Here is an 18,738-nt window from a genome sequence, read left to right as displayed (position 1 = left end):
GAATAATAAATATCCTATTCCTGCTTAAACTTCCTCTCACTGATTTTAGCATCTGTTTGTGCATTTTGCCTGCAGCAGTTAGTACTGTGCTCTAGCGGTGATTTTCTGTTTCCTCATTCTTCCTGTAAGGAATCATTTGTGTTATATTATTGTACTTATTGTTATATTTATAGCCCTTATTTGTATTAGTATGGACTCGTGGATATTTATTTTATTCTTTGGGTTAGTCTATTACTATTATTTATTTTGCTGCTCATGTTATTCCAACGTTGATCATTGGGAGCTCTTTTCATCCCCCACCCCACCAAAGTGCCAAAGCACTTTCTTTCTTTGGGGCACCACAGATGATCCAGGCTTGTTTTTTCCCCTGCACTAGCTGTGGAATCAGTAGTATTTAGAAAACGAGATCTGGGTGCGAGGCGTACCCATTACTACTGAGGTTTCACCTCCTCCAGCTCCTCTCTGGACAGAGCCAGGAAGACTGTATGTATGTGCACCAGCCCATACGTACACACGTGATGATTATTTCTCTATCAAAAATCATGAGTTTATACATGTACAGTAGTTTCAAAATTGCTAAACCGTACCCTGTGAGAAGCAAATGTACCAGAGTGCAGTGTTTGTGTACAGTTCTTTTTTTTTTTTTTTTTTTTTTTGCGGTACGCAGGCCTCTCACTGTTGTGGTCTCTCCCGTTGCGGAGCACAGGCTCCGGACGCGCAGGCTCAGCGGCCATGGCTCACGGGCCCAGCTGCTCCGCGGCATGTGGGATCTTCCCGGACTGGGGCACGAACCCGTGTCCCCTGCATCGGCAGGCAGACTCTCAACCACCGCGCCACCAGGGAAACCCTGTACAGTTCTTTTTGTGTTTAGCCTGAGAGTCTCCACTCGAAACAACATTCTTCTCACAGTTACTTAGGTCAGCTCCTTTTTTCACCTCTCTCTCATTGTGGTTAGGTCATGCTTTTGTAATACAGTTAGATTAGTTTTATCACAGTTTGCATTTCATTCCCCCCCACCCACAATTCCGGTTGATTTTTTTTTTAAGTATATGCATAAAATTCATTCTCTGTTTGCTGCATTGTAGGATGTTTGGCAGCATCCCTGGCCTCTACCCACTAGCTGGTAATGTCCTAGTAGCACCCCACTCCCCTAGTTGTGACAACCAAAAATGCCTCAAGACCTTGGTATGTTGGCAAAACTGCCCCAGTTGAGAACCAGAGATGTGGTTCTCACAGTTTTATTTGTCTAATTTCAGCAGAGAGGTGGAAACTATAAGTGAAAATCAAATAGGAAATTGTAACTGTTGCATGTTGTCTGCTATTTCCACCAAGGCTTTAACATAATTAATCATAGTTATTTTAAGTGACCTGTCAGATAGTTGCGGCATCTGTGCCATGTCCAAGTCTGGTTTATTGATTACTTGCTGTCTTGATGCAGTGAGCTGGATGTATTGTTTTTTCTTGCTTTTTGTATATTTTATAATCGTTGAAAGCTGGGAATCTTGTGTAGGACAGCAGTTTTATGCCTTGACATGGGCACCTCTTTCCTTCTAGGTGTTTAATGTCGGAGTTTGAGTTAATCTACTCAGGAGCTGGGCTGGGTTTGAGTTTTGTTGTTGCTGTGATGTCCTCAGTGCACAGCAGGCTTCCAGTTGCTCTGGTGATACTTTGTGTTTAGAGTGGGGCAGGTGCTCCAGAGGATTTTTCTGTGTCTGCCCTAATTTCAGCTTTAGGCTGTCTTTTGCATTGCGTCTCAGGAAGGGCATGTCTCATACTGTCTCAGCAGTTTCAGCTGAGATTTCCTATTCATTTGTTGAGAACATATTTTCCTTTATAATGTTGAACATATTTGCAGTAGCTGCTTTAAATGCTTTTCTGCTAATTCCAACATATAAGTCATCTTTGGGTGGGTTTCCATTTCTTTTTTGAGTATGAGTCACTTTTTCTTTTTCTTTGTATGTCTAGTAATTTTGGATTGTATTCTGGGCAGTGTGAATCACACATTATAGAGATTCTGAATTCTGTCTTGTTCCTCTGCAGAAAATTGGTTTTTGTTAGCAAGCAGTTAACTTGGTTCACCTCAAACTCTAACCTCTTTCCTTCAGTTGAAATAACTGTTCAGCTATTTTTCCTTAATTCAACTCCTTGGAATCTGAGTGCTTGTGGATTTCAGAGGTCAGTGGGATACGAGCAGAGTTTATATACAAAATTTGTGATTCTTTCCTTTCTGGTATTTCCCCAACCCCCTTGCTTTCCAGCAGCTTTGGTTGTCCTGAGATATCTCCTCTGCTTCTTCGAGGCAATGATAAGACCCTGGGTTTTCTACCAAATTTCAGCTGCCCTGTATGGCCTCAGGTGGGGCCTACACTCACACCTATAGTCATAAAACTAGGAAACTCACCCAGTGCCAGTTCCTTCCAAATGCAGATTTCTTTCATTTTCTGCCTGCTTTTAGTTTCTCTTCAGTGCTTTTCGGTAGTTGATGCTTGTATGTTTTCAAGATGTAACAGTTATTTTCAGCAGGAACATTAGTGTGTTTGGAACTACTCCTCAATGAGCAGAAGTTGGGTATTTAGGCTCCTATTTTTATTTTTTTTAAGAGTTTTTTTTTTAAATTTTTTATTGTATTGTATTTTTTTTTGGCCACACCATGCAGTTTGCAGGATCTTAGTTCCCCGCCGGGGGTCGAATCCATGCACCTTGTGGTGGAAGCTCAGAGTCCTAACCACTGGACCGCCAGGGAAATCCTTAGGCTCCTATTTTTATTTTTATTTATTTATTTATTTATAAAAGATTTTTTGATGTGGACCATTTTTAAAGTCTTTATTTGTTACAATATTGCTTCCGTTTTATGCTTTGGTTTTTTGGCCCCGAGACATGTGGAATCTTAGCTCCCCAACCAGGGATCAAACCTGCACTCCACATCTTTCCCTGGATATCTTATCAGGTCCTCATATTGCATGTGTCCTCATCTCTTTCCCTCCCAGAGTCCTCTTCTTCTCTCTTATCTCTGTATGTGGAAGCTCCTTTCTATCTCCACCATTTCCAGGTGGTCAGCAAGTCTGTTGATTCTGCCTCATTGAAGAGCCCTTGAATCTGTGTACTTCTCCCATCTCCCCTGGTACCACCTGGGTCCAGGCTCTCTGCTCTCTGCTCTGGGTATAACTCATCACCCTGCATGCACTGTTGCCCTCCCACCCCCTGCAGCTGGAAGGATGTCCACCCGAGACACCATCACTGGCTCCATGTTGCCAGTGGGTGAAGGCCACACTCTTCAGCCTGGCCTGCTTTGGCCTTCCAGCCTCGCCAGCCCTCACAGCACTGCTGTCCTAGATTTCCTTTGGTGTCTGCTGAACACTGTGCTGGGAACACGCTCTCCTTTGCCTGTATAAAAGCTATTAATTATCCTTCTAGTCTTAACTGAGATGTCGTTTCCCGAGGAGGCCTTTCCGGACCTCCTCTCAAGAGCAGGTCACGTCCCCTGCTGTGTTCCCAGAGCCCCTTGTACTGCTTCTTTCCTGCATCCCTCACGCGCAGCGATTTTTTAAATGTCTGGCTTCCGCTGTAGACTCTGAGTTCCAGGAGGGCAAGTTGCTGCCTTCTTTCCTCCTTTCTCTGACCTTTGCATCATGCCCAGTGCCTGGCAAGTCATGGACACCCAAGTGGTTTTTGTTTAATGAATGGATTAAAGACAAGAATAGCTCCATATGGCAATAGAGTAGACCTGATTACTGTAACGTCAGCTCTCTTCTGCCTGCCACATCTGATTGTGACACACTAATCTTATTTCCCAAAGAGGGATTCTCCGGCAGTTTGACGTGAAGCTGTAATCTAGCCGCTGCTGCAGCAGCAGAGGGGCCTGTGCTCGTTCCGTGGCTGGTGTCGCAAGCAGCAGTGAGAACACCACCCGGAGCGGCAGGCAGCGCTGTGCCCATTGGAAGGTGCCTCCGAACAGTGCCTTTTTGTACCTTCTCAGAAGGGCAGCGTTGGCCTGTGCCAGGGACTGTCTACTGAGTTGAGACGGATTTGGATCCTTAGACATGTAGTGAGAGCAGGCTGCACTGGGTGGGCGGCAGGTCTGTGCACCGTGCCTCAGTCGCGCACCTTCCATGTGCCCAGTGGCAGAGATGGAGATGGGGTGCCTCCCGCTTGCTCTCGGCTGGCACCCTCCTTGTTCTGACCCGTGTGTCTCTATAATCTGTCCTCACTTTCCTCATGTGCTGTGTTCTTTGGGAGATGAAGGCTTCAGGGGCATGACCAGTCTCGTAACTGTGAAGTGGACATTTGGACTAAATTTAAAATGTTGACTCCTATTTCCTACTCTTGCCATGTTCCACGAACTTTGCTTTGTCTGTCAGTCTTTGTGCATAATGTGCTCTTCCTGTGAAGACAAGTGCAAGCACCACAGAGTTCAGAATTTTGACCGATGCTTGCTGGTGGGCTCTGCACCGAGGCTTTGTTGGTTCAGGATAAGAAAGGCGTAGTGGCTGTGGGCTGTGTGAGTCCTGTCTTCTGGAGCCTCCCTCCAGAGTGCTGTGAGATCACAACCACATAGTCCTCACACGCTTAGAAAACACGTTTGGCATGAAAGATGTGCTCTCCTTGAAAGATACTGTGATAGGCCATTACTTTTGACATCATGATATTCTGAGAGGGAGTAGTTTTTAAATTGTTAATTCTTAAAACGAAGTGCTGATGGGGCTGTTTGACTGGTGTCTGGTTGATCCCTCCTTTCCCTGTCCAGTGTGTTTGTTCTCAGACAGGACTAACTGTCTTCACTTAGCCCAGCCCCATCACATGTCCCTGACACACCGGACCAGGCGGGACACATCCAGCCTTCCTTGCTTGTTGTCCTGGCCTGGTGACAGCCTCGCTGGGCTTGTCACCGAGGTCAGAGGCGGGCCAGCCTGTGTCTGGGGCACCCATTGTGGGGAGCAGGTGCTGAGGAAGGGGTGTCAGACTGGGCCCAAAGGCTGGTGAATTTGGCCGGGCTGAGGGGGCAAGGGAACCACTGTGCCAGGGCTTGGGGAACTTCAGAGACTCCAACCCAGCCTGTGTTCAGCGAGAACAGGCGGAGCTGTGCCCTTGACGGGGAGGCAGGATCTGGTTGTGTCCCTCCTGAGGGTCCTCGCTGCCCTCAGACTGAAGTCCACATGCCAGGCAGTGAGGCTCTTGTCAGTTAGCCACATCCCCGCTTTAGAGCTGTCCCCTGCTGCCCTCTCTGTTCCCCCCCTGCCCTGTGGTTCAGCCATGCTGGCATTTATTGTCCTCTAACTTGAATGTCCTTCTACCTCTGCTCTGAATGTCATCTGGCTGAATACTGTTCCCCAGCCCTGTTCTCCATTAGTGAAGCCAGCCGTCTGACAGACTAATTCATGTCATTATGCTGCTGAAGGCTTCCTGATGCCTGAAGTCGAAGCAAATGGCTTCTACCTCTGTGGCTTGATAGATCTTTTTATTTATTTATTTATTTGGTTGGTTGAACCGGGTCTTAGTTGCAGCTTGCCGGCTCCTTAGTTGTGAACTCTTAGTTGCAGCATGCAAGTGGGATCTAGTTCCCGGGCCAAGGATCGAACCTGGGCCCCTTGCATTGGGAGCGCAGAGTCTTAACCACTGTGCCACCAGGGAAATCCCTCTTTGTGGCTTGATAGTGCTTTATCATTCTCTTATTCCAGTTTCCATCCTGACTTGTCTCTGGTTGTAGACACGTATGGCTCCTCCACTAACTGTAGGCACACAGGGCAAGGCTTTGATTTAGTTTGTACTTTTAGACCTAGATGCAGTGGGGGATCTTGGAATTTTGGTTGAATTGCATCAGAGGTAAGTAGCAGTCGGTGGTTTAGAAGTGTTCATCTGTGTTGCATGTCTCATCCCTAGAAATAAAAGTTGAATGAGATGTTTTCCCTTGGTCCTTGTCTATGGGAGTTGTTTTGTATAGGGGACTCTGTGGGGAGCCATTGAGGTGCCCTGGATGGGAAGGAGGGACAGACGAGCCTCAGGGGCAAAGGGAGCGAAACTCACCTTCCTGCTGCCTTTGCCTCTTGAAATTCAGGGTCAGGTCTCTTTACTGTGACACTTTCCACCCTGTGCAGAGCATCTACTAAGAACATCTTCAACCAGCCGACCTGCTTCTCTGCCGAGAGTACCTGCCATGGAAAGTGCCAAGACCATCTCAGGTAATACTTTTTATCTGAAATTTCTTTTAAAAAGATTCTTCCAGAAGTTTTAGTGATGGTACCGAGTACTTTCTCTTTAGGTTTATTTAACCTTACTTGCCTCTTTAGTTGATTGTTTTTCACTCTGAATTTCCCCTATTGTATCTTACACATTTCATAGAAATCACATTTCGTGGCCCTGATTTCAAAAATAAAAAATAAGAGCTAGATAGTTCCATTCACTTAACAAGTATTCATTAAGTGCCTAGAGTGGGTTAGAAGATATACTGAAAATATAGGTTCATACAAAGTTGGGTAGCTGTGAAAGGTTAAAATATTTATCACAAGATGTGTCATGACTGTTCTTGAAGGGTTATTTCAGAGCACACCAAAAATTCTCCAGAAGCCAGATTTTTCCAGTGTTATAGCCGTTTTACAATGATGAATTTGATGGGCTTACTTTTTCGGTCTCCTAGAGCTAACTCTTCAGTTTATCAGTGTTCATATTATTTTCCCCTTGTGGCCTTTTTTTTAACCCTTAATAGCTCAACTAGAAATTGGACCAGGAAAGGAGAGATTCCTATAACCCTGCCTCCTATGGTTAATGTCCCACTTGTATGTGGATTTAAGTTAGTGCAGTTTTTGTACATCTTAGCTGGGTCTTTAAATCAGTGGGAAGTCCAGCCAAAATCACCACCCCCAAAGCCCAGATCCAGAGCCTTTTCCTGTAACAGAGTTCTTCTGATTCTTTCTCAGTCTGTTTCCTCTGTTTGATATAAAATTATCAAAGGTGTTCTCATCCAATTTCCTAGCATACCACTTAAAAGAAACTGCCGAGTTAAGGCATACAGAGATCTGATATTGAAAGGAAAAGGCAGAATAATTATAAAATTATGTCAAATATGCAAGTGGATCATTCTGATAAGATCTTGTAATAGGAGAAAGCATGTCTCCTCTCGATCTTTAAACACACCTCTTAGCTTTTGCCGAGTTATAGTCTGCTGTGGCCATCCTAAAATCATCAGGAGAAGTTTAGCCAATGAAAGGGTGCAGTTCCAGTGATCCGGGGGAAATTACTGGTGTTTGGCATGATTGCATTACAGCCAGCCCGGGATGATGCAGTAATGCCTCCCTCGCTTCCAGCATCATCTGAGGTGAGAGACTCTGAGGTCAGGAGCCTTGTCTCGCATCTCACGTCATCGTGGCCAGAAAGCCGCTTCTGTTGTGGCTCCGTTTTCAACGGCTGCAATGGCTGCTTCCACCTCCCAGTTCTCAGGACTTTCGTAATTCCAACAAGGCGTAGTGCCTTACGCTTTCAAAATAGGACTTTCCTGATTGTTCTTATCTCTCGGTAGTTGACTTGACACGACACCTTTTGCTTTTCTGTTTTGTTGATTCGTGTTTTTTAAAACGTGGCTTGGGACTTCCCTGGTGGCGCAGTGGTTAAGAATCTGCCTGCTAATGCAGGGGACATGGGTTCGATCCCTGTTCTGGGAAGATCCCACATGCCGTGGAGCAACTAAGCCCATGCACCTCAACTACTGAAGCCCGCACGCCTAGAGCCCTTGCTCTGCAACAAGAGAAGCCATTGCAATGAGAAGCCCGTGCACCACAACAAAGAGTAGTCCCCGCTCACCACAACTAGAGAGAGCCCACGCGCAGCAATGAAGACCCAAGGCAGCCAAAAAAAAAAAAAATCTTGACCCAGAATTAAGTGTGGCCCTGTAACAAAGCATCTTCCCTTTCTGTCTCTTCAGCAGTGTTTTTGGCCACGTTCAGAAGGGTTGTGTTGATTTTGGTTGAGAGTGAATGTTGCTTTAGTTAGCTTTTGGCTTTGGTCATGTTTGTAGTTGAACGCAGGTTTGCGGGGGACTCACTGTGGGCCAGGTGGGTGCTTTGAGTGTTAAGAGTGGATGAGACACACTCCTTGCCTTCAGGGAATGTGGGCTTCTGTGCATATTTCAACAACTGTACCTTTTTCACAGTTTTTTTTGTTTTGTTTGTTTTAATTTATTTTTATTTTTGGCTGTGTTGGGTCTTGGTTTCTGTGCGAGGGCTTTCTCTAGTTGTGGCAAGCGGGGCCCACTCTTCATTGTGGTGCGCGGGCCTCTCACTATCGCGGCCTCTCTTGTTGCGGAGCACAGGCTCCAGATGCGTAGGCTCAGTAGTGGCTCACAGGCGTAGTTGCTCCGCGGCATGTGGGATCTTCCCAGACCAGGGCTCGAACACGTGTCCTCTGCATTGGCAGGCAGATTCTCAACCACTGCGCCACCAGAGAAGCCCCCTACAGTTTTTTAAAATGGAAAAAAAAAAATCCTTTCAAGTTATCAGTAAGTTAAAGAGAATGTTAGTTTTTCCTCGTGTATGATAATTTCTGCTCTTTTGGGGACCTGCTGAAGAAGATGTCTCAAGAACTCAGCTTAAAATGTTTTTGCTATAAATTGCATAATGGCTGTTTCTTACACTCAGTGTCCAGACGAAGCAGTGAAGAGATGAAGCGAGATGTCTCTGCACCTGAGGGCGCGTCTCCTGCCTCGCTCATGGCCATTGGTGCCACGTCGCCACAGCTGTCCCTGTCCTCCTCCCCCACGGCCTCCGTGACCCCCACCACTCGAAGCCGGATAAGGTAGAGGACAGTAGTTAGTATTGGTGCATTTCATGCCTGCCGTTCCTGGCCTTTTGAAATTAAATGATCAGGTTATAAAGTAACGGCATTCGAGCACTGATGTATTTTCATTCTTTATGTGTTATTTAGTGTTTTCTGATCTAGTCTTCTATGCCTAGAATTGGGAAAGATGATATGAAAGTGAAAAAGTAAAGCAAAGTAAAAGAGATAATTATTTTCCCCAGGCAGCTGGTGTTTTTGTTTTTTGTGGGGTTTTTTGGTTTTGGTTTTTTCAAGTAGAGAACAGCTGAGTACAAAAGTAAGTTTAGTGAAAACGGGGTGTGGATGGAGTGTTGGGGAGGCTGGAAGAGGGGAACTCGAGCGAGGCCTTGAGGGTGGTGGACCGGGAGGAAGGTGAGCGTTACTGGCAGGGTCAGTGACTCCCGTGAGTGTGCAGGAAGGCTGAACACGAACTGAAGGAGGGATGGAAGTGGGTTTCAGAACTTTACCGTACACTGACTTACAAGTTTGAGTAAAAGTGGGATATTTGGTGTCTCAAACTCAAATTATATGCTCACTTATAAAACCCAGCCTCTCGGGGACCGACCTCTTAGAAGAGTGACCCTGTACTCAGTGCAGGTCAGGCAGGTCGGGTGCAGTGGAGAGTGCAGCTCATGCTGCCCTGGCCAAGCCCGGGGGAGCACTGTCCGCGCCGGTGGGCAGGGCCCTCACTCTTCCTGGTGCCCCACTTAGAAGTTGTGAGCCTCCACAAGGTGTCTCCTGGCCTTAGCTTCCTTATCTTACAGTGAAGATGTTACAGGAGAGCACCCTCTGCTCTAGGAGGCTCTTTGCTGCAGCTTCTCATTGTGCCCATAGACTTTACTCGTCTTTGATGCTTTTTAAGCTGTTTCTATAACAAAATGGCCTGTGTGAACTAGAGGAAACCTTTCACAAGTGATTGTAGTAGTTACTTTTATTTTGAGCATAATAGAGGTTTTTATTTTTCTTTTGGCTTGCCCTTTTGTTTTCATTCACATATCTCACCTTTATCTTCATTCTCATTTCCTGTGATCAGTGGTGTTATAACAAACTTCTTTGAACCCTTTAAATCAGGGCAGCGATCGGTGGGCAGGTACACGAACATAAAAGTATATTTCTTCAAGACAGCAGTCTAACTGCAAGTTGAAATATTTTCATATTTTACTTTTGGTTCTAAATAAAAATTGGTGCTATTTCAGTGCACCTCTCACTTGGAAAAGCTTCAGTTCTACATGTGTGCTCTTTGATTTCCTACCATACTTTGTAGGATGAATATGGACAGAATAATAGTAAGCCACCTGTAACATCATAACCTCTAGGACAGTTACTGGACTGTTAAGTATATGGGTCGTAGGGCTAGAATCTCCACTTGTGCAGTCATCACTAAAAATTAGACCAGGCTTTTAAGAGTGTGCTGCTTGTCAAGGAACAGGTTGTTTTACAGAGTGCTCCTTGGTATTCTGTTCTGCTTCTAGAATAGTTTCTGGAAGGAAGGATTGGGTACTGGAGGAGTGGGTTGTATGCCTCCCCTGCTCCATCGCCAGGGTGATCACAAAATCTTTTTTGATTCAGTGTCTGGTCTGGGGCAGGATATTTATTCTGCCTCCAAGGCAGTTGACAGTGCCCTAAAGTACCCTCCATATAATTTTAAGAAATGAGTAAGGTATAGCCATTGATTTTTTTTCCCCCCAAGCTTCTGTAGTTGGTCTGTCCTGTAGTAAACTCTGAAGTTCCTTGAGAGGCAGGGTCTCTGTGTTGCTCACTGCACCCTGCCCAGCACATGCACATGGCCTGGCACAGTGGTGCTGTGCCAAGAGAGGGTCCTTCCTTTCTTCCCTAAGTGAAAATGAGGAACCCAAGATGCAGTGGTGCTGAATCTTTGCCAGTTTCCGTGTGGGTAATGAGTAGAGCCCCCTAGAGATGGCAGAGCCCCCTACAGATGGCAGAGCCCCCTACAGATGGCAGAGCCCCCTGATGGTGGTAGGTCTGTGGGACCCATAAAAACTGACAGGAAAAATCCAACGGGTGAAGGTACATCTTGCCATTGGATGCCTCTGAGTGTGCGTTTGTTCTGTTCAAATGTTCTGTTGTGTTGGATTTCTGGTTTAGAAGGGTGCTCAAATAAGAAATATTTCAACTTGGGTTCCTTATTTTCACTTATCAGGGAAGAAAGGAAGGACCCTCTCTCGGCATTGGCGAGAGAATATGGAGGATCCAAGAGGAATGCCTTGCTGAAGTGGTGTCAGAAGAAAACCGAAGGCTATCAGGTAACCCCGTGGTTCTTTTGTCCCAGGGGAGCAGCTGCCACGCCAGGTGTTGACGGCGCAGCTCACCTGAGCAGTGACGAGTCCTGCACTGGGTTCCAAGTCTACCCTGAACGTGGCAGAGTATCCGTTGGATGAAATAAGTTTCTTACCTTTCCAGAGTAGCTAACCTTTACAATACTCTTGTTCAGCTGTTGTAGCACTTTATCATTTAAGTCCCAGTTAATTGCTTTTGTAAAGGCCTCATCTGGACTAAGAGTGAAAATATATTTATTTTACTTTAAATTAAGATTTTACTTATCATTGATATGTTTAAAGTTTTCTCTTAGCTTTTTCCCCTTCCCACTGGGCTGTCTTTGTGCCCTGTCATTTCACATCTGGACTGTTTTATAGCCTCTCCTTTCTTGCCCTGTCAGTCTCTCTCTCTTTTTTTTATTAACCTTTTTTTAAAAACTGAAGTGTAGTTAATTTATGATGTGTTAGTTTCAGGTATATAACAAAGGGATTCATTTATACATATATATATTTCTATTCTTTTTCAGATTCTTTTCTATTATAGGTCACTACGAGACATTGAATATGGTTCCCCTTGCTATGTAGCAGGACCTTGTTGTTTATCTATTTTATATATAGTAGTTAGTAACTGCTAATCCCAAACTCCTAATTTATCCCCCCCGCAACACACACACACAGACAGTATCCCCTCTGGTAACAGTAAGTTTGTTTTTCTGTCTGTGAGTCTGTTTCTGTTTTGTAAATAAGTTCATTTGTATCATTTTTTTAGATTCCACACATAAGTGATATCATATGATACTTGTCTCTGACGTACTTCACTTAATATGATAATCTCTATGTCCATGTTGCTGCAAATAGCATTATTTCATTCTTTTTTATGGCTGAGTAGTATTCTATCATATATATGTACCGCATCGTTATCCATTCATCTGTTGATGGACATTTAGGTTGCTTCCATGACATTATGCTAAATGAAATGGGCCATACACAGAAGTACAAATATTTTAGGATTCCACTTATGTGAACTCCGTAGAATAGTCACATTCATCAAGACTGAAAGTAGAAGGGTGGTTGCCAGGGGCTGGGGGCAGGGGGTAATGGGGATTTATTGTTTAAAGGGTACAGAGTTACAGTTTGCAAGATGAAGAAAGTTCTGGAAATGGATTCTGGTGATGGTTATACAACCATGTGAATGTACTTAATGCCACTGAACTGTACACTTATAAAATAATTGCTTAGGCCAAAAAAAAAAAAAGTAAATGATAGGGATATAGCTAGATAGAAAAACCTAGCAAGGACATAGAAGATTTGAACCATATACTATATACATGAACTATATACTAATTAGACCTGTGAGACATCTGTTGAACACTCTATCCAACAACAGCAAAGTATGTATTCTTCTCAGGTGCACGTAGAACATTCAGGATAGGCTGTATGTTGAGTAATAAAACAAATCTTCATCAATTTTAAAAGATTGAAATTGCACAAAGTATCTCTTCTGATCACAATGGAGTGAAATTAGAAATTAATAACTGAAGGAAAATTCACAACATAACATAACAAAACTATGGGAGGTGCTGAAAAGCAGCTCTCAGGGAAATTTATAGCTGTGAACACCTATCTTTATAAAGAAGAATCATCTCAGGACTTCCCTCACGGTCCAGTGGTTAAGACCCCGCTCTTCCAATGCAGGGGGTGTGGGTTTGATCCCTGGTCGGGGTACTAAGATCCCACATGCTGTGCGGTGTGGCCAAAAGATAAAAAAAAAAGAAGAAGAAGGAGAAGAAAAATCTCAAATCAATGATCTAACCGTCAACCTGAAGAAAGTAGAAAAAGAAGAGCAGACTAAGCCTAAAGCAGTCAGAGGAAGGAAGTAATAAAGGTCAGAGCAGAAATAAAGGAGATAGAAGAATCAGTAGAGAACATCAGTGACACCAGAAGTTTGTTCTTTGAAAAGATCAGCAAATCTACAGATCTTTACCTAGATTGACAAAGGAAAAAAAAAAGAGGAGACTAAAATTACTAGAATCAGGAATAAAGGAGAGGACATTACTAATGACCTTAGAGAAATGAAAGGGATTAAAAGGGAATACTGTGAACAGTATACCAACAAATTGTTTAACGTAGATGAATTTGACAAATACCTCAAAATACACAAACTATAAAAATTAACTCAAGGACCTGCCTGGTGGCACAGTAGTTAAGAATCCGCGTGCCAATGCAGGGGACACGGGTTCGAGCCCTGGTCCAGAAGATCCCATGTGCCGTGGAGCAACTAAGCCCGTGCGCCACAACTACTGAGCCCATGCACCACAACTACTGAGCCCACGCGCCGCAACTACTGAAGCCCGCGTGCCTAGAGCCCGTGCTCCGCAACGAGAGAAGCCACTGAAATGAGAAACCGGCGCACCACAACGAAGGTAGCCCCCACTTGCCGCAACTAGAGAAAGCACGTGCGCAGCAACGAAGACCCAATACAGCCAAAAATATTAATTAATTAATTTTAAAAAATTAACTCAAGAAGAAAGAAAATCTGGGACTTCCCTGGTGGTCCAGTGGTTAAAGACTTCACCTTCCAGCGCAGGGGGTACGGTTTCGATCCCTGATCAGGGAGCTAAGATCCCATATGCCTCGCCACCAAAAAAACAAAACATAAAACAGAAGCAATATTGTAACCAAAAAATTCAATAAAGACTTTAAAAATGGTCCACATCAAAATATATATATATATTTTAAAAAAAGAAAGAAAGAAAATCTGAGTAGACGTATAGCAACTAAAGAAAGAGAATTAGTGATCAAAAAACTTTCAACAAAGAAAAGCCCAGGGCCTGATGGCTTCACTGGTAAATTCTACCAAACGTTTAAAAGAAGAATTAACAGCAGTCTTTCTCAAACTCTTCCAAAAATAGAATAGAGAACATTTCCTAATTCATTCTGTGAGTCCAGTATTACCCTGATAACAAAGCCAGAAAAAGACATCACAAGAAAACTACAGACCAATATTTCTTATGCAAAAATCCTCAATAAAATATACGGGCAAACAGAATCCAGCAGCAAATAAAAGGAATTGTGCACCATGACCAAGTTGGATTTATCCCAGGAATGCAAAGTTGGTTCAACATATGAAAATTAAAGTAATACACCATGTTGTGGAATAAAGGGCAAAAACCACAAAATCATCTCAGTGGATGCAGAAAAAGTATTTGACAAAATTCAAAACCCATTCATGATAAAAAAAAAAAACACTCAACAAACTAGGAATAGAAGGGAACTTTCTCAACCTGATAAAGGGTATCTGTGAAAACCCACAGCTACCATCGTACTTAATGGTAAAAGACTAGGTGCTTGCCCCGCAAGATCAGGAACAGGAAAGGATGCCCACTCTCACCATTTCTATTGACATTTTATTGGAAGTTCTCGCTAGGGCAGCTGGGCAAGAGAAAGAAAAAAAGGCATTGAAAAGGAAGAAGTAAAACTGTCTGTTTGCAGGTGACATGATTGCTATCTAGAAAACCTTCAAGAATTCACATAAAAACCTTTGGAGCTGCTAAACAAACCAGCGGAGTTACAGGATACAAGGTCAATATAAAAATCAGTTGAATTTCTCTATACCAGCAATGAAACTCTGAAAATGAAATTAAGACAACATTTCCATTTATAATAGCATCATAAAGAATAATATATCCGGGGGAATTCCCTGGTGGTCCAGTGGTTAAGACTCCTCACTTCCACTGCAGGGGGCATGGGTTTGATCCCTGGTCCGTGGTGGGGGAACTAAGATCCTGTGTTCTGTGAGGTGCGGCCAAAAATAATAACATATCCGGAAAAAAGCATGGTTCGAAAGGATACATGCACCCCAGTGTTCATTGCAGCGCTGTTTACAGTTGCTGAGACATGGAGGCAACCTAGGTGTCCATCAACAATGAGTGGGTAAAGAAGATGTGGTACGTATGTACAATTGCATGTTACTCAGCCATTAAAAAGAGTGAAATAATGCTGTTTGCAGTAACATGGATGGACCTGGAGGTTATCATACTTAGTGAAGTAAGTCAGAGAAAGACAAATATATGGTGTCGCTTATATGTGGAATCTTAAAAAATGATACAAATGAACTTACTACAAAACAGAAACAGACTCACAGACTTAGAAAACAAACCTACGTTAACAAAACACAAACAGACTCACAGACTTAGAAAACAAACCTACGTTACCAGGGGGGAAGGGTGGGAGGGAGAGATAGACTGGGAGTTTGGGATTGACATGTAAACACTGCTATATTTAAAATAGATAACCAGCAAGGACCTACTGTATAGCACAGGGAACCCTGCTCAATATTCTGTAATAACCTAAATGGGAAAACAATTTGAAAAAGAATAGGTACATGTATATGTATAACTGAATCACTTTACACTGGAACTAACACAACATTGTTAATCAACTATACTCCAATATAAAATAAAAATTAAAAAAAAGAATAAAAGACTTAGAAATAAATTTAACCAAGGGGGTACAAGGCTTGTACACTGGAAACTACAAACATTATGAAAGAAATTAAAATCTAAGTAAATGGAAAGATCCTTTGTTCATGGATTAGAAGTTTTGATACATGCTACAACGTGGATGAATCTTAAAAATATTATGCTAAGTGAAAGATGCCAGACATAAAACTCCATCCTAAAAGACTTCAGTCCTCCATACCTGAAAGTGGGGGTAAAACTGATGCTCTCAGCTTCGCCAAGTGGCAAGAACATCAATGCCGTGGCTCCTAATTTGATCAAGGACTGAAATCTTGAGCATAAATCAGTATTGCCCAACCCTTTACATTTTTTTCTTTAACATCATTTTTTATTGGGCTATACTTCACATAAGGTACAGTTCACCCATTTAAAAATGTACATTTTAGTGTCTTCACAGAGTTGTGCAGCCATCACCACAATTAGTTTTAGAGAATTTTCATCAATCTGAAAAGAAACCTTGTACCTGTTAGCAGTCCCTCCCCATTTGCTGTAGGCAGCCACGGATCTACTTCCTGTCTCCATAGACGTGCCTGTTCTGGGCATTTCATGGCACTGGAATTACACAGCGTGTGGTCCTCTGTGGCTGCCTCTTTCATTGAGCATAATGTTTTCACGGTTCACCCATGTTGTAGCATGTTCTCCACGTGTCACTCCTTTTACGACTGAACAGTATTCCACCTTGTGGACCACCTGTTGTCATCCCATCATCTGCTGACGCCGTCTGGTCGTCGTGGCCGGTACATACGATGCTGTTGTGCACACTGCGTATGAAGGCTTTGCATGGACATAAGTAATTTTCTCACCCTCCTGGCTGTCTTTTACTTGGCTGCCAAAGTGGTTTGAAATTGTGGTCTGGTTATTTCTCTTTAAGATGCTTCTCCTTTGCCGTTTGGTTAAAGCCTCAAATCCTTGGTGTGGAGAACAAGACCCCTTACAGTTGATCTGGTCCCTGTGTAGTCCTATCGGCTTCTCCACAATCACACCTTGGCCACTGGTGCCCCCCTATCCTGTCACTTCACCCACTCCATCTGGGGAGTGTCTGCTCCTTCAGCTTCGAAGTCAGCATCTGTGCAATGTTGCCTTTGCCCTGCTCCACCCCCGCAAGGGTTCATCCCTAATGTGCACCCCCTCCTCCCAGAGCCCCGGGGGCCCAGTTCTTCCTTGACTTGAACCCAGTCCAGGGCAGAGTGCTTTCTGTATATCAGGGCATGTTTTTTTTTGGTGGGGGGGTGTCTTTGTGTCTGTAATTCATTTTCCCTGTGATACAGAACCCCACATGGTATATCCCAAGGATACTGAAGTTGTCAGTTTGTGTGTGTGTCTTCCTTTCTAGACTGTGAGCTCCTTAGAAGGGCCTGTCTTTGCCACCCAGCGTCCAGCAGAAGGCCCTGTACATGGCAGAGCTGAATGACTGTCTGAACCTATATGTTGAATGTCATGGGTTACCTTGGAGGTTCATTTTTAGAACAGTGGTTCACAGGCTTGTATGCAAAAACCTGTGAAGATTGTGGGAAAAGTGCAGATTCCTGAGAACCAACCCTCAAGATTTATAATTTGAGAGGTGCGTTGGGAGACTCTGGAATCTGCATTTTTACAGGCATTGCACTTGATCCATAGACCATGCTGTGAGAATCACACATAGAGTCGTGATTAAGACCTTGGACTTGAGTGTCAGGTAAGGTTTGAATGTCAGTTCTGCCTCTTACTGTGTGACCTTTTGCAAATTACTTAGCCTCTCTGGGCCTCAGTTTCCTCCTCTGTAAAATGGAAGCTTAAGTGAGACAGTTGTGCACATTTCTAGCATATGCTATGCGTTTAATAGATTTTAAAAGCATTATTTTTCTATGTTATTGCATGTCATCTTGTAACATAAGCTTTAAATTTTCCTAGACCATTACCCTTAAATTGAGTAATTTTAGATAATTAGAAAGTACCTCCCCCTTGATTATGGAATTTTGCCATGTAGCAAGTTGATTAAAAATTAAGTAACCAAGTTGATTGAGGTAATTCAAGCATTAAATCAATGATTTAACTAATGTCTCTTGGTTCCCTCCACTTAAATTCTCTGATTCTGTGATTTTAAGGTACATTGTATTAAGTTAAAAAACACACAAATCAATTCCTTAAGATCCTCAATTAATAATTTTAATTTTTTTTGTTTACTGAGTTCTTAAAATGCAAGAGGAAATATAATGCAAAACAGAAAGGTTAGCCATACATAAGAAAAACCTTTTTATACATTGGGCAGTCTGTGCTACAAACCTGTTTCCCCCCTTCCTTACTTCCTGTGGACACTTTTGTAATGATGTCTATGTATGACTTTTTTGTTTGTCTGGCTTTTGTTTCCTGTGAGACTGGTATCTGTTTTGCTGTTTAAAAGTAGATAGAATGCTGGTTCTTTTATTTCAAGGTCTGTGAGTTAAAATTGGACATAATTTTATATGCATAATCTTTTTAAGCTGAAAGATATATCTGATAGAGCTCTTAATTTGTCAAGAGCCACGTAAGAAGTGCCAGAGCCCTTTCCTTATCTAGCTGTACGTATGGATGAACGCACCCCCTCCTTGAAGCCAGCAGTGTGGGACCAGTCTTTGGTCTCTGACTTCCCACAATCAGCAAGAGAGGGCAGGCTGTGACACTGGACTGGCTCACTAGAGCAGGAGCTGTTACGTGACACTTAGCACATTCTGCACTCTCAGGCCTCAAATGCATCGTTAGTGCTGGGACTGCACGTGCTTTATGTCGTAGGAACTGTCTAATCAACAGAGATAGATTCCCTAATACTCATATCATCTTCTGCTAACTCTCTTAAGAGTCATCCTAAAATAATTGTACTAATCACTGTAATTTCATTAACCATCCATTACAAAACAAGCCCTTGTGAGTTGGCCTTTTATCTGACAAATACATTTTTCTCTTTTAAATTGCGCCCTGCCACCAATTATTCACTGAAGTTTTAGAATACTAGAATATTACCTTTGAAGGGGACTTGATGATCTAAGTTAACTGTCAGGTTTACAGATGTGGGCCTGAACCCCTACCAGGATCAATGACTCCCTCAAGGCTGAGCCATGAGTCTGTGGCATCACAGACAGCCTTCAGAACTATTGCTTTAAGGATTGAGTCTTTCTTCTTTTTTA

General features: G+C 43.3%; 1 protein-coding gene across 6 annotated transcripts in view; it reads left to right on the top strand.

The window, feature by feature from the left end:
- The window catches only part of SPECC1L (sperm antigen with calponin homology and coiled-coil domains 1 like), a 121,879-nt gene that overhangs the window by 73,888 nt on the left and 29,253 nt on the right, over positions 1 to 18,738 (top strand). For all 6 annotated transcript variants that reach the window (XM_004276057.4, XM_049698462.1, XM_033439685.2 and 3 more), the window contains 3 exons: positions 6,093 to 6,176; positions 8,625 to 8,781; positions 10,964 to 11,066. In XM_004276057.4, coding sequence (XP_004276105.1) covers positions 6,093 to 6,176; positions 8,625 to 8,781; positions 10,964 to 11,066 — 344 coding nt within the window. The remainder of the gene's footprint in view (positions 1 to 6,092; positions 6,177 to 8,624; positions 8,782 to 10,963; positions 11,067 to 18,738) is intronic.

Source organism: Orcinus orca, chromosome 15 (assembly GCF_937001465.1).
Source record: "Orcinus orca chromosome 15, mOrcOrc1.1, whole genome shotgun sequence".
Lineage (NCBI taxonomy): Eukaryota > Metazoa > Chordata > Mammalia > Artiodactyla > Delphinidae > Orcinus > Orcinus orca.
Note: the sequence above shows the minus strand (reverse complement) of the source record. Positions and strands in the feature narration are given on the sequence as shown.